Below are 16,563 nucleotides of genomic sequence, written 5' to 3'. Positions count from 1 at the left end.
ACTTTTGATGGGAAAGAATTCCAAAAGCAATAAAGATTTAGGATTTTTATTTCATGCGTCAAAGTCTTACCTCTCTCATGTCTTTTTATAAAATTCAACTCGTATCCCATAGGCATCTCAAACTCAGGACATCTAAGTTAGAACTCATGATCTTTCTGCTAAACCCCCCTTCTTTCCTGAATTTCTCTATTAGTCTTTAGGATACCAATATCATTCTAGTCACCCTTGATATCATCCTTCTCACTCATATCATATAACTAATCATTTCTCATCTCTTATTTCTACCTTCATAACATCTTCCACATATATCCCCTTCTCTCCACTCATATAGATACTACTGTATAAGAGTAGTACAGACCCTCATCTCTCTTCCAGACTGTTGCAACAATCTGTTCATTTATTTTCTTGCCTGGAGTTTTTCCTACTCCAGTCCATTTTCCACATAGCCATCAAAGTGATCTTCCTAAAGCTTGAGTTTGATAATATCCTTCCCATTCCCTACACACACACACACACACACACACACACACACACACACACACATATTTTAGTGGCCCTCTGTTACCTTTAAGTTAAAATATCAAATACTCTTGTTTGATATTTAATGCTCTTTTTCACCTGGTCCCTTCCAACCTTTCAAGTCTTCTTGAAATTTACTCCCCTCTGCACATTCTGCAATGTGACCATAATGACTTAAACCCATTACTCCAAGATGGCTGTCCTATGGGGCTGGAATGCAGTAACCTCCCACTCAGGAAGCAGCTTTCCTAACTTCCTTGCCACCATCTGCAGGAAATTTTTCCTTATGCTCTCAATTGCTAGAGCTTTCTTTAAAAGTTATCTTTCATTCACTTTGTATGTATCTATGTGTATGTATCATTTGTTTACATCTTGTTTCTACTGTTAGAATGTAAGCCCCTTGAGGATAGAAATTATCTTTTGCTTTTCTTTATATCCCCAATGCTTAAGAGCTCTTAGCAAATAAGTGCTTGTTGATTGGCTAAGGACTGATTTTTGAGGTAGATAGATAAATGGCTCAGTAAATGGAGTACAGGTCTTGGATTCAGAAATATCTGAATTCTAATTCTTTAACAGACATTTATTTGGCAAGTCATTTAACTTTTCTCAGCCTCACTTTCCTGATGGTTTATTGGAATAGTGTGAATAAAAATATAGATATATGTATATATGGGGATAATAATAACACCAACTTTACAGGATTGTTGTGAAGAAAAAAATGAATGAGATAATATGTATGGTAAACAAACCTACAAGCACTTTACGAGTGTTAGCTAATATTAGGAGTATTTATATACTTTGGGGGCTTTGGTCATTTCTCTGAACACATCATACTTTACCTTTTTAGCTTTTTTGACTAAACAGTACAAAGTCTCAGAAACTATTCAAATAATCTTCCATACTAGAAACTGTATTCAGAGAAGATTAACTTGAAGAAATCATTTTTTGCTTATATCCTGCTGGCATTGTCACTCCAGAATGAAGGAACAGCAGAAATTATACCACTATACTAGGATATCTAGTTGTTAAAATGATTATTTATGGATTTTAGAACAAGTGTAAAAAAACCAGTCCATTCATCAGATATTTCTTTCTCTCTCTCTCTCTCTCTCTCTCTCTCTCTCTCTCTCTCTCTCTCTCACTCACTCTCTTTCTCTCTCTCTCTCTCTTTCTCCCTCTCTCTGTCTCCCCCCCCCTTTGTCTATATCACTCTGTCTCTTTCTCCCTCTATTTCTTCTTTTCACTCTCTGTCTCTCTCTGTCTTTGTGTCTGTCTGTCTGTCTCTCTTTCCCTCTCTTCTTCTCTGTCTCCTTCCTCTCTCTCTCTCTCTCTCTCTCTCTCTCTCTCTCTCTCTCTCTCTCTCTGTGTGTGTGTGTGTGTGTGTGTCTCTCTCCTCTTTCCCTCTCTGTCTCATCTTGTGATGACCAAGCTTAGCAAGCCCCCTAAATTTTTTTTTATTGAAAAATCTGTGTGTTTGGCATTTCCTTTTAAAAGTTTTAAACTAACTGAGTGAACCAATTCTCTATCCCTCGTTATCAGACTCAGCAGGTTCACTGAATTTGTCTGTAAATACGATGTTACCTGATTAAGTGACTCAGTAGGTTCTAAAGAGATGGGCAGCAGATGAATCAATCAATGAAAAGAAAAGAAAAATAAAGTTTCCATTAGAGTCTTCCAGAAGACTGAATAGGAGTAATTTGAAATATTTCTTAGGAACTCTGTTGAGAATTGCTTGACCTTAGAATAATTTGTTTGATTGTGGTCTCTTCTGTGCCAATCAAGCCCAGAATTCCAGGGTTTTAGTGTGAGGATCATGCAAAGGAAACCTCATATAGGCTAATTTATCATGGATAAAGTGAAAGTCTTTATCATAGTTATTAATACCCTCATCACCACCCCATCCTCCCAAAATAAAGTTCTGCCATTAGGGAAAAAAAGCAGTTCAAAGGAGAACAAGCTTATAAAGTTGTCCCTCTATATTGATAGAAATTACCAGATAATTGCTTAATCCTCACTTTGTTGAAGGTTGTATTAGAGAAAAGGAGAGTACAAAAAATAATCATAGAATGTTAAGTAAATGTCAGTGAATTTTCCTACAGATCCACAAGAAGATATGAGGTCTTTAATCAATTTGAAAGGACCTAAAATTCAACATAATATGGAGGGGAAAGTGCTGTACATAGAGAAAAAGCATTAAAATTTGAGTATGAACTCTGCTTTTATTTTCCTAAGTCTTACTTTCCTCATTTTTAAAATAGAGAGGATAAGAACTATACTGTCTGCTTCACAGGATTATTATGAATTAACTAAACTGTAAACCTTAAAGCACTATAATGAACATGACTTGAAAATAAATCTTTGGACAAATACAAAAGATTGTTAATGCCATTTCTGAACTAAAATTTAACTGCACAAACTAGGAAATCCCAAGTTATTGTTCCCATAGCAACTGTGTTTCAGTCTTTCATGCTATGCCTTTTGGGTAACTTGAACAAGGGATCATCACTAAAAAGAACTTTAGATTTCACTGTTTAGGTTCCTTTGAAGTTTTTTCTATTCATTTATGTAAAGTAGAGAATTTACACACACACACACACACACATACACACAGTTTAATTTCTGTGGTTAGGAAGATTCAGAAAGTAACCATAAAATATTAAGGAATTTTCTTACAATCCTATAACAGGATGTGAATAGGTCTTAATCAGTTTGAAAATATTATAGCACCTTGACTATTGCATAAAGGCAACCAACATCATATAGGAAACATTGTGATTAGCTGAGAGAAGCAGTCTTCCTTCTTGGGCGTATATGTGTGTATATATGTGCATAAATATGTATATGTGTATTGTGCATTATGTGTGTGTGTGAGTGTGAACTGTAGAAGCTATTTAGCAACTGAAGAGTTAAGGCATTTTCTGGAGATAAAATCCCTTCACCTATAATAGAGAGCAACAAGGTGAGGAGGGGACTTGATATTATTTCCACCAAAATAGCTACATCAGATTTACTAAATGAGTAGGAGGCAATACATCTAGTTGGAAACATTCATAGCCAAGGACACATGGGATCGCAAAAAGACAAGAAATTAAACACAAGAGGGGGGAAAAAAGACTCATGAAGCTATACAAAGATAGAAAGAACTTCCAGGCTTCATAACTAGGAGTTATATATATTCTATATTATATATAATACAACATTATCATTTGCAAAATATGTATCCTATACATGTACCTGATTGCCATTGTACACTACATTTGACTCCACTCTTCCCATTGAAGCTGCATATATTTATTAAAAAAATGCTCCTCGGGTTTGGGGAAGAATGTTTTATATCAATTGCTCTAACTTAAGGTAATAACTTTGCTAAAAAGTTTATTAAATCCATTAGCTGGGAAACAGTCTAATAGGAGTTTGTTTTAGAAGTATGATACCATAAAGTATACCCTTATATCCTGAAGATAGTAATCAGTTCTGTAAAGCAAATTCATGAATGTGAATTCAAATTCAGAGAAAATCCAAAGGGTGGGGAAGGGGGATAAGAGGGATACTACACTTACAAACTAGTCTATTTTTCTATCAAAAAGCTACATTATTTAATCATGTTCTTTAATATGAGATTGGTTTAGAAAGATAAAACTTCTCCAACTAGTCTATTTTTCTATCAAAAAGCTACATTATTTAGTCATGTTCTTTAATATGAGATTGGTTTAGAAAGATAAAACTTCTCCCTCATAAATAGTGGGGAAAATAAACCAGAACTTACAAATTTATCAATTATGCAGTTCAAGATTGACTTTGAAATATATATATATATTATCCAATATACCCCAAATCAGTAAACCTTTAAGATACTCTACTGTTCTATGATATTTTATATTTATATAGCCCCTTAAGATTTATCAAGCACTTTAAATATGTTAAATCATTTGAGTTTTATAACAAACGTATGAGATTTGCAGAAGGAGATTAATATTTTGGCTCTACTTTGTATTTATTGTTATTAGGTCTGACAACAGTGGTTTGGGACGTCCTAGAAACTAGAGGATTCTCTTTTTTACTGGAGACCTTAAGGTGAAAAGTTAATGACCTCTGAAAAGGGGAAGGCGGAGTATACAGGGCAATTTTTGGTCAGCTATTGGTTAGAAAATGTGGCTTCTGAGTATCCATTCTCCTGTGATCCTATGATCTGACCTGTCACCCTTTTTCCCTTCTCCAGGCAGAGATGGTGCACAGTGCCTTCCAAGCACAAAGAGCTTTCCTCTTGTTAGCATCTCAGTACCAACAGCCCCAAGAGGTAAGATCCATAAAATGTCCATGTCACTATGGTCTGGACTATATGCTTATAACAATAAGTATGCATACTGGAGAAAAGTAACAGAAAACCAACAGAGCTGTTGTGTGGGAAATACATCTTGCAAATTGAACCCTCTACATATCGTTCCTACTCATCCTTATCAAAGCACAGCTGAACTAATCCACTTAACCACTTTCACAACCTAAATGCACTAATTACATTAGCCTTTATGTCCATGATTGTAAAAAATAAAACACAATATGCACACAATTAAATCTATATTTTAGTAACTGCAGCATACTTAAGAGACAAGATGTATGATAGGAGAAAGATTGACAGACATTTATTGTACTGTAAACTGGCAAAGCATTTTGCAAGCATTATTTCATTTAATCCTTTAGCTCCCTTGTAAGGTCATAATAATATGTACTATCTACATAGTATAATAATATATAATATATACTAAGTGCTAGACACTGTGTTAAGCATCTCATAATTATCTCATCCTCACAATAATTCTCAGAGGTGGATTCTTGAATTCAGGTCATTTTGATTCTAAGCCCAGCCACTTTTCTTCAGTCTACCACAGTACATCCCATCATGGGAATCGTAAAGCAGGATCTAGATCTGGTGTTCCTATTAGCTGTGAGGTCTTGGTTAATCTCATCAATTTCCTGAGCCTCTTGTTCCTCATCTATAAAAAAATAACAATTATGTTTTGTAATTTGCAAATTGTTTTCCATGTATTATCTCATTGGAGCTTCACAACAGCCCTGTGCTCTAAGTAGAACAATTGTCCCCTTTTTGTCCACGAGGTAGCCGAGATTTAGAGAGAGAGCAATTTCTCCAAGGTTACACAGCTAATGTCATCAATTGTTGGATTAGTCAAACACAGAGGTGCTTTAAAAATCTATATTTATATCATTTGAACGTCTAGGTTTCAGGGACACTTCTGCTATTTATCTGTTCCGTGATCTTGGTGGTTGCAGGATATAGCCTCTTTTTTATGCTAGATCAATAAAAAGGTAACTTGTAGAATTGGACTTTTTAATGGCTTTTTTAGCTTCTTTCTAATTTTTTTTGGAGTTATTTGGAGAGATTGGAAGAGGTAAGAAAAGACTTGGGACAATGGGAACAGGTAGGGAGAAATCTCTTCATGTACACAGCCTACCATTAGGATCTTGGGGTAGAAATTAGGAAGTGAAATTCTTAGGCTATACAGTCACTTGAAAAGAAAGGATTGTGTACATAATTCCTCTCCAAACCTCCTCGAAACACACACATACACGTGCGCACATGAAGTAATAAGAGACTAAAATCAAGAATAGGAGTCCAAAAACTTAGACTTTGCTCTCTTACTACCATGAATTATTTAGGTAGTACTAGAAGGAAAAGGAAGTTGCCTTTTTAACAATCCCAACTTTTTTTTCTTCCCTGAAGGACTCCAAGCTTAGGAAAATAGTACATAAGGCTAGAAATTGACATGCATGCCTGAGGTAAAAGTGAAGTCCGTAAAAATGTTGGAACCCACCTAACCAGGAGCCCCAAGGTTGCTTCTTTTCTAAGAAGGATCCAATTGTAGAATAGAGCATCTGGAAGATTGTATAAGACCCTGGAAGAAAGTAGAAATCCCTGGAGATAGAAAATTTTATTGATGATATAAACACCTGAATATTAAAAGTATATTTAGTATTTGTACAATAACAGGGGATCTTTTTACCTACATCAGTGGAATCCTAGACATGAATTATAGTCTAAGATTTCTCAGAGGAAAATCTGGATGGAAGGAAGCCAGATCAGCTGGAAGAAATTTTTTTTGGAGGGGTGGAGGTGAGGAGGAGAAATAAGGAAGGGAAACCTCCAAAACTGATTATTCTCCATTAGAATAAAACTTAGAACATAGAGAACTGGGTAAGGTTACAAAGATGCTAAAAATATTTGACCAGTCCCTTTGTATGTGCTTAAACTTCCTGAGGTTGTAAAATTTACTGGAAATATCAGAAAACAAAACTTCACTTGAGAGTTATGAACTTTTCACTTTTCAAAGCGTGATTCACACAGTACTAACAGAAGAAAGAGCAAGCTGACCTATCTCACAGACATGTCCCAAGTAGATGAAATTACTCAACATGTTCTTAATCACTCACTGGAACAGAGTGACTGCATTAGTAGTGCCAAGCCCCAATGTATGGCCCTTGATGTAGAGGAACTATCTTTTTAAGCAATCAACAAAATCATGACAAGTCAGCTCTCTACCACTTAGGGTCTTTTTTATTGATGTTTTTCTTGGTTTCTTTATTGTTTTTTTTGTGTGTGTGGGCCCCAGAAAGAAAACTTTTTTGATCTCCTACAAAGGTAGTATATGGCTTTCACTCCCAAGTCTTCCATTTCCTTGAGATCCTTGACTTATTTTTCTGAGTGGTATCATTGTCCATGAACTTTTGTTTCTCTTTAATGACAGTCTTTTTGTAAACTAAGAATTTAACCATAGCTTTCAACCAAAAAAAGAGCCATTGGCTCTCCAGAAATTCTCTATTACACTATAGTTGTTTCTTTCCTATATTTTCTCACATCTCTTTAGGGAGTTATATGGGAAAGATCTTTTTTTCCTTTGATCCCTCAAAGATGACTGTATATAAGTTCTTACCCCATCTGTGACCAGAAAATGTATTTGATCCTTTGCAAAAGATAATCAAAGTCGTTAGAAAATGAAGCTATATAGTATGTTAGGGTCATTACAGTACATTGGAAAGAGCCCCAGATTCTAATCATATAACCTGATGCACATCCTGCCTCTGTCATTAAGTATCTGTGTGACTTTATGTTGAGGTTGGGAAGGGACTCCCAAAGATTGGGGGTCACAAACTGGTGTCTCAAGGTGTCTTAAAAGAATTTGCAGACTCAAATCCATATCCAAGTCAAGGGGGCAAAGTTTATTGTAATTGTAAGACCAGTTGAAGCGGTCTAAATTTTAAGACAATTTAGCAAAGAACCTGGAGAAAGGAGATAACCTTTATCCAGTTGTTCATGTCATTGATAGGCTGTTATGACCTAAAAGTAGAACCAAGGAGTGGTCTCAAGAATTTGATTATAACTGACCTACAGACAATGGTGTTTATAGGACTATTCTAAAGTCAGAAGACTTGAAATTATTGACAGGCAGATTATTAGAACAATAGTCTCAGGATCACTAATATATCTTCCCTAAAGTCTAATGGAAAAAAATATTATTATATTCCTAGGCCAAAGGACTTTTATAATTCATTGACAGAACAATAGCATTCTTAGATCAAAGGGACTCAGGATCATAAATTCCAAAGCCAGAAGTTTTAGGATTGCTGATAGATTGTTAGAACAGAAGCCTCCTAAGGTCAGGGGACCTTAAAATTATTGCTGTCAACCTAGAGGCAATATTACATCATTTTGGCAACTCAGTTAATCTCTTTAGACCTCCGTTTACTCCTTTGTGAAATGAAGAGGCTATGCTATATAACATTTAAGATCCATTTTAGCTCCAGATCTATGATCTCATGTAATATTTTGATGTTATATTTAAGCCTCATTCTGCCCTTTCTTGAGTGAACTAAGAATACAATCTTAGTATCTCAGGAGGAAAAAAGATGAATGGTTTCTTCTACCCATCCTCTCACTCACACACAATTATTCCCTCGTTTATTCACAATATGGAGTGGAGGAGTGGAGGAAGAATGGGAAGACCTCTGCATGATCTAGTATGTACATTCACATTAAAATACCACAAAATGAGCTATGGCAAGAGATAGAGCTATTTCAAGAGATAGTGATGTGAATGTGACTGGGCTAAGTTATTGGAGATCACAACAAATGCAGTTAGTTCTTGGTTCTTTCTCCTTCATTCCTAAACACACTTATAGCAGAAGCAAGGAATAGAAGAAAGAGGGGATGGATTTGGTCAAAAGGCACACAATGTGTTGTTCTCCTAGGATCAAAGACATAGGCTATCTAGTTTTCTTTATAGCATCCAAAACAATATTCCCTAAGTACTGTTGAGGTATGAGAAATGAGGGGTGAACCAGTATCACAGGTTCTTGTGAAAGAATTCACAGTCCCGAATGCAGGTGAGGATTATGGCAAAAAATGGGTTTATTATACTGAGAAACAACTTTTCACTGGACTGTTCCAAAAGGGATTAGCAAAGACAAGTTTTTAGCAAAGATGAGTTTACATTGAGAAGAAACAACCTCTCAGTGGGCCAAATCCTATTAGGATATTTAGCAAAGATTTGGGGTTCGGCCTTTGATTATATTGGGTTTTTATGGACCAAGGCTAGGGAGAGATCTCCAGATTAACTTGAGGGACTAATTTTCAATTCAATAAAAGGTGGTGATTTTTTCCCAGACCAAAGTGATTATCAGATCAATTGGAAATGGGGGATTTGATGGGAGTCAGATAGCTTTCCCAAGGGAGATTCAGGTGGGTGGGGATCATTTTTAGGAATTTCCCCAGGCCAGGTGGCCAACCCTCCACAAATATTTGGGAGACAAGAGTCCTTCTTATTATATCAGTACTGCAAAAGAATTTAGCATCCAATAAAACATAGCTACTTCCCACAGTGTGCCATAAAATCAAAGCTTCCAATAATTACAACTTTCTGTCAATATTTAAAATTGATAGGTTGTTATCTCACATTCTATAAAATTGGGATAATCAATGTTTATGTTGATTTCCAAGGAACATTATTAAAAATATATATTATCTAAAAATTGTGCTGCATCATAAATATAACCCATCTAGAATCAGTATCTTAGCATATATCAGATATCTGATTACCATTTGCTTTGTTTGACTTGTTTAAATTTAAAAAAGAAAAGAATAATAAAGAGGAATTGTTTTGATTGTCTTATATCTATGCAAATCACAAGATTGTAGAAGTGATATAGACTGCAAAGGTCCTCTTTTCTAACCTGTACCTTAATCATCTGTCACCTTTTACAGCACCACCTGATTATAAAATAAACATGTGACTAAAGAATTCTAGTAGTAGAGAATCATTCCACTGCTACATAGATCTGTTAAGAAATTTCATGTTGAGATGAATCCTGTTTCTATTACCTTGACTCTTGGTTTCTAATTTTGCCCATTTGGAACAAGTGAATCCCTTTTCCACAGCCTTTTAAATGCTTGAAAATAGCAGTTATGTTCCCCAGATATGTCTTTTCTCCAAGTTAAATATCCATGCTCAGTCACTTATTTGGCAGTCATATCTTACCTCTTTGTGACCCCATTTGGGGTTTTCTTAGAAAAGATACTGGAGTGGCTTGCTCTTTCCCTCTCCAGCTCATTTTATAAATGAGGAAACTGAAGCAAACAGGGTTAAGTGACCTGTCCCAGGTCATACAACTAATGTGTGAAGCTAGATTTGAATTGGAGTCACAAGAAATCCAGGGCCAGCATTCTATCCACTATTTTACCTACTTGCCCTTAAATATACATAAGTTCCTTAACTTCAGGTATTTGGGTAGCTTTTTTGTTGTTGTTTATTTTATTTGGCTCCATTCAAAGAGTAAGAGCCTTGGGAGGAATTTGCAAAGAAGTAGGTTTCAGTGCAATATAAGGACAAATTTACTAATAATTAAATCTGTCTAAAATTGGAAGGGGCTGTATCAGAGAGCAATGTTTCCCATTCACAGAAGTCTTTAAGTGATAGCTGACCCTTGAGATTGGCTCCCATCTAGCGCCCTTGTACCCAAAGAGTTAAAATATTTTCCATGTTTTTATCTATCTGTTTGTTTTTGAAGACTGACTATGTCATCTAGGCTAGATGGGATCTGTCCATCTAGCCAGAGCTGTTCATAGGCTTGGTCTCATTCAGATTAGCACAGTAACTTTGACCTGCTCCATTTCTGATGAGCTGGTTCACTCCTTTCCTTTAGTTACCCATTGGCCCCCTTTTACTGTATTAATGTCCAAAATACAAGAAGCATAGTCTGCTGCAATTAAGGATTCCCAAGCTCAAGAAATCCTTCACCCTTAATCTCAGCCTCCTTAATACCCATTTATTCTATTTTTTAAAATGTATCTGATAAGAATTCTAACACTCCCTCCAAACCTAAATTCTCAATCAGTTAATCAACAAACATTTGTTGAGCATTTTTCTGTTTGTCAGCAGCATATACTTTCATATTGTTGAGGAATGAGAGATACCTAACAGCAAGGGGATCCCCAGGTCAGTGTTGCAGGTTTTTTCAAAAGAATTTGCAGTCCCAATCTTCAGGTGAGGTTTTTAGGTTAAAAAAAAAAAAAAAAAAAAAAAAAAAAGGTGGGGGGAGGAGGGAGTGGTTGTTATTTTCACTGAAAAACATCTTTCCATCAGTGGACCAGTCCCTGATATGAATTGGCAAAGGTTTGGGTACAGAATCTTGTCTTTTATTAGCCTTCTATGGTTTGAGGCTCAGGAGCAATTAGGAGCTAATTTTCAAATCAACAAAGGGTAGTGATTGTTTCCCAGACCAAAGTGATTCCCAGAACAATTGGGAAGTGGGAGATTCCGGAGGGAAACCAGGTTTTCAGAACAGAGAGATTCAGGTGAGGGAGCATCATTTATAGGAATTTCCCCAGGCCAGGTGGCCCACCTTCCACAAAGATCAGGGAGACACAGAGTCCTTATTACATCATTATTACTATGTCCTGGGGGTGCTGGTAAATGTTTAATAAATTCCCCCTCTTGGGGAGAGGGAAGAAGTACAGCATGACACACTTTTAAGTTTAATCCACATTAACATTTCCTCCAACATTTTTTGTCTAGATAATCAACAAAACAAAACAAAATACTGATTGACATAAATCAACAATTTCTGATTTTTGAGGTATAAATGATCTCACAGAAATTTTACAATTGATTAGCCAAAGTGAGGAGGGAACTCCAAAACTCTCTGAAAACTCCTTCAAGGAGAAATTCTCCTTGAATCCTGCCTCTCTGAGACCCACCCCAAGAAACCAAGATAAAGTAGTTTATCTTGGTGGGACTAGTTGAAGTATTCACTTCCAAGATTTTTTACCCCTACTGTTGGCTCAAAACCACTCCCAGTAAGTGGTCTCATTAGGCCTGGAGGCACTGACAGCATTGAGGTAATCTCATTCAATTGAAATTTCTGTCTCAGATTTCCTTATAAAAACAGCAACTTGGGACACAGTCCTTGCAGAGGACCTAATATGCTATTCCTGGCATAGCAGCAATCTCTGCCTGCTGAAATGATATTCTCTTTCAGAATTACCCTCTCTTTATCCTCACCTATTTCCCTATGAGAATTTATACCTCTCTGTCTACTAGAAACCTTACTTCTCTGTCAGACCTTGCCACTAAGAAATTCAGCCTTTCTAGTCATGCATGGCAAAGGCTGACTTTCCAATGCCAATGATAAACTTCTTTTTATCAGTCTAGGTTTTCAGGTTTGTAAATTCCTTTATGAAGGACCTCTGCACCGCCAGAAGGGGTTCCCACAACTCCCCATCTTGAGCAAATTCCAAAGGGGGTTTAGGGGAGCCAAATCTCTTCATTTGGTTCCCTGATCCCAAACCTGCCACTAACCTCATCATTTCACTCCTTGACCACCAGGAACCCTAATCTCATCATTTTGGTTTCCTGAATCTAATCTCATCAAAAGGAGGTTCTACCTGGCCCCAGCACAACCCTGGATTTAGGCCATTTATCCCCAGTTGCAGTAAAGGAAAGGCAAAGAAAGGAAAAATGGAAGTTAAAAAGTAAATTGGAAGTAAGTTGTGGGAAATCTTAAATGCCGACTGAGAAGTTCATGTATTACTATGTGAGCAACAAGGAGTTACTGATGTTTTTTGAGCAACATCAGGCTCATACCTTGGAATAACTATTTTGTTAACCCTGTGGATGATGAATTGGGGTAAAGGAGAGGAAACTAGAAACAGGGATACCAGTTAGAATGAAAGCCAAATACCCCAACACTTATCAAAGACTAGAGTCAGGCTATGACATATAGTGTTCTAAGGATTAGTTTGACCTTTTCATCATACAGATACGGGATCTGATGCCAGAGAGTAATCTCCTGAATTAACCAAGAGAGGCAGTCAGAAACTCCTGACGATTTCTGAGCAGAATACTTGTGTGCCCAGACCTGTGCATTAGAAAGAGCATGGCAGAGAGATGGGAGAGGACAGATTGGAAGGAGGGAGGAAGCAGGAGATGACAGTGGTCTGATTTTCACGGGTCTCTGAGCTGAAGATATTGCCTCCACAACACAATGCCTCTGAATGTTGGTCTAGAGTATTGTCCAAGTAAGACTTTCACCCTACCAAGTTACCTGTGGGCTTCTTTGCTCCTCAGAGGTCTTAACACTCAAGGCCTGTTAAGAACTAACCTCTGTTAACTTGCAGGGCAGGGCAGCAGGTGGTGTGATTGCAGCTGTTGCACTGTAACAACAGCACACTTTCTTTTTCCCATCTCTCTCTATAGTTTTAACCAGAATTTCTTATGTCACTAGAATAAGAAAATCTGTGCCTAGTATAAATACTTAATAATGATGTGCTAATATGTACATGCACACTTGCATTTCAAAAGAATTAACTCAGGTGTTGCCAAAAGTGGCATATCTGGAGTATTACATTTTAAGTATTTGGGGCCACAATAAAATATAGTAAACACACACAAAAGAAAAAAGAAAGAAAAAAGAATCCAATATTTTTAAACCACTAAAAATGATTCAAGTTTTATTTTTGTTTTTTTGTTTGTTTTTTAATGAAGTTTAACTCACTTCTTTTAGGCTAGGAAGCCAGTGACTATATTCATCTTAATATAGGTGAGGGAAAGTTTCCCCCATGGCCACTGTTTTCTGCTTGCTACTTCCTTTGACCTGCACTTGGAAACAAGCTGGTGCCATCCTGTACTTAAAGCAGGATTACCAGATTATTTATTTTTCATCATTCAGGAACCTCCTGGCATTTACAATGCCAAATGCAGTCCTCCACACATAGTAAAACACTCAGTAAATATTTGCAGTTGATTTATATAGGAAACAACCAGAATTAGGATAACCAAGGTTCAAGTGCACACAGCGCCAGCCCCACCCCCATCACATACTGACTGTGTGATCCTGGTCTAGTCATTTATTCCCTCAAGGTCCCCAAAGCAAGTTTTTAAATTTATAAATTGCAATGAAGCTCTCAATCTGTATGGGTAGATAAAGTACTTTGAGGGAAGCCTCTTAGATTGAAGAAATCACAAGTCAGTTCAGTGTCAATGAACAATTAGTTTAATTAGGTCACATAAATTAAATGAATAATCCCCTAGAGCAAAGAGATACAGATAGTCTATGAACATTAATAGATCAAAATTGTTAGTAAGCCTGTGAATATACAATGTCTGGTGTCTAACAAATCTTATTGAGTTTTAGAATGTATTAAGTAAAATTCAAAGCCATGATAATTTATGGAAATCCAAAGTTTATGTTCCTAAGGTAAGAGCGTACATTGGGAGCTAGAAGAGATCTTTGAAATCATCTAGTGTAGAAGTTCTCAATTTTTTGTTCTTGTGACCCCTTGATGCTCTTAAAAATACCAAAGATTCCAGAGAGCTTTTGTTTATGTGGATTATATCTGTTGATATTTACCATATGAGAAATTAAAACATCTTAGTATTGTTAAGAAAATAGTTTTTATCTTTCAGTCTTCTTGAAAGAGTCTTAGGGATACTCAGAGGATTCTGAGTTTGAAGTTTGAAAAACTTTGGTCTAATCCCATTCTGTCATTTTACAAATGAGAAAATTGAAACCCAGAAAGAGGAAATGTACAATGACCCAAAGCAGAGCTGGAATCTGAACATACACCTCCTCATTTCATGCCTAGTGCTCTTTCTTCTACTTTCCAATATCTCCACTATAATTGACAGCATCAGTATCCTCGCAGGCACCCAAGCTGCTACTTTAGTGTCATTCTTAATTCTTTCCTCATACTCACTGCACATATCAAAATTGTTATTAAATACTGTCATTCAACAATATTGTTTTGACCCTTATAACATTTCTTGTGTATGTTCTACTTTTTCACTTAACAGCCATCACCCTAAGAAAGCCCTTCTCACCTCCTGCCTGGGCTATCAGAACAATCCATTCATTGGTCTTTCTTTCTCATTCCAAAGTGATTTACCTAAGTAAAAGTTGTCAAATCAATGAATTTTGGTGGGTCCCAATTATCTCTAGGATTAAATATAATGTCTTGTTTGGCATTTAAAGCTCTTCATAATCTAGCCTCTTTCTACCTTTCCTATCTCATTAACACTTTCCTCCTCTTCATACATTGTACTCTCCTATCATATTAACTTATTTTTATTCCTCATATATGTACTATATCTCCAGATTCCATGCTTTTACATGGTCTAATCCCTTATACCTAGTGAGCTCTTCCATATCACCTCCCATTCATAGTTTCCAAGATTCAGTTCAAATCTTACCTTTCCTGGGTTTTCCCCACTTCCCCCTAAGCTTTTTTCCTGTCTAAGATAATCTACCATTTACACCACATCATATATCTGATAGTTATTTTCATGTTGTCTCCCCATTAAAATATGAGCTATCGAGGGCAGGGTCCATGTTTTTTAAATCTCTAGTACTTAATACTGTGCCTTAATCCATAAACATAATAAATACTTCTTGATTGACTGATATGCTTTTGCTTAAGAACTCTTCTAATAAGAATGACTGGCATAGTACCTGGCACAATCCTAAGCACTTTACAAATATTACCTCATCTGATCCTCTCAACAACCCAGTGGGATTATTATCCCTATTTTATAGATAGGCAAACAGAGGTTAAGTGACTTACACAAGGTCACATAACTAGTGTCTGGCATCACATTTGAACTCTGATCATCCTGATTCCAAGCCCACTAGGCTTACCTAGCTGCCTCTTCTTTTCACTAAAATTGATTCCCTTCTTCCCAAACCTGGAAGAAACCAGGTTCTTTGAACCTGGCCTGCACTTTAATACTGAGTGGTGGAACCACCTTAGAATTTTTAAGACATGTGATCAATGTAGCAGATACATTATCAAAGGCAGAAGAGCAGTAGCAAAAATGGACATCCCAGTGGTATCTGACTCAATGACTGTCTATTGCTCCTAGAACATGTCCTGCCTTATTATCTTAGTCAATGGGTTTAGAACAAGCTTTATCTGGTTCCAGCCCAAAGTGTGGATCAGATATTATTAAAAAGTTCTAAAATAAGTCTTGTTTCTCAGGCTTGTAATGGAAGTGAATTTAGAAATCACAAAAAGACTTTTGAGCAAAACTAAATCCCAAAGTGTTTTTCAGCCATTTCTGAGAATACCACAAGAATTTCAGGTTCATAGTTCCTTCAAAGATATTGAAAGGCTTATGACTTGGTGTGAGGCATGAATTGATGGGAGGAAGAAAGCTACATAGTCCTTAAATTGGTAGTAATTGGACAATAAGGGAATTGGGTCCTTAAAACAAAGTGAAATGTCTGTTCAAAAATCCCATTCTAAAACTTCCTTAGCACAATAGGAAAAAAACTTGAATTAGACCAAGTAGATAGCAAAAAGTATTGTATTGAGTAAGCCTATTAATTTTATACACATGAAGTGGTCTTTTTAGGTAGCTTTAAAAAACATTTTCTAGGAAGTCTTTTTTTCTTTTTAATCAAGAGATACATGTAGCTATAGAAGAAACTAAAAAGTCAGACATTCATCTTTTATCAAAAAAAAATTCAATTAAATTTTACTTT

General features: G+C 36.3%; 1 protein-coding gene across 2 annotated transcripts in view; it reads left to right on the top strand.

The window, feature by feature from the left end:
- The window catches only part of CAP2 (cyclase associated actin cytoskeleton regulatory protein 2), a 157,487-nt gene that overhangs the window by 66,292 nt on the left and 74,632 nt on the right, over positions 1-16,563 (top strand). For both annotated transcript variants that reach the window (XM_051970643.1, XM_051970644.1), the window contains exon 4: positions 4,739-4,816. In XM_051970643.1, the coding sequence (XP_051826603.1) occupies positions 4,739-4,816 (78 nt within the window). The remainder of the gene's footprint in view (positions 1-4,738; positions 4,817-16,563) is intronic.

Source organism: Antechinus flavipes, chromosome 1, assembly GCF_016432865.1.
Source record: "Antechinus flavipes isolate AdamAnt ecotype Samford, QLD, Australia chromosome 1, AdamAnt_v2, whole genome shotgun sequence".
Taxonomy (NCBI): Eukaryota; Metazoa; Chordata; class Mammalia; order Dasyuromorphia; family Dasyuridae; genus Antechinus; species Antechinus flavipes.
The sequence above is the reverse complement of the archived record's forward strand: the minus strand, read 5'-3'. Positions and strand labels throughout refer to the sequence as shown.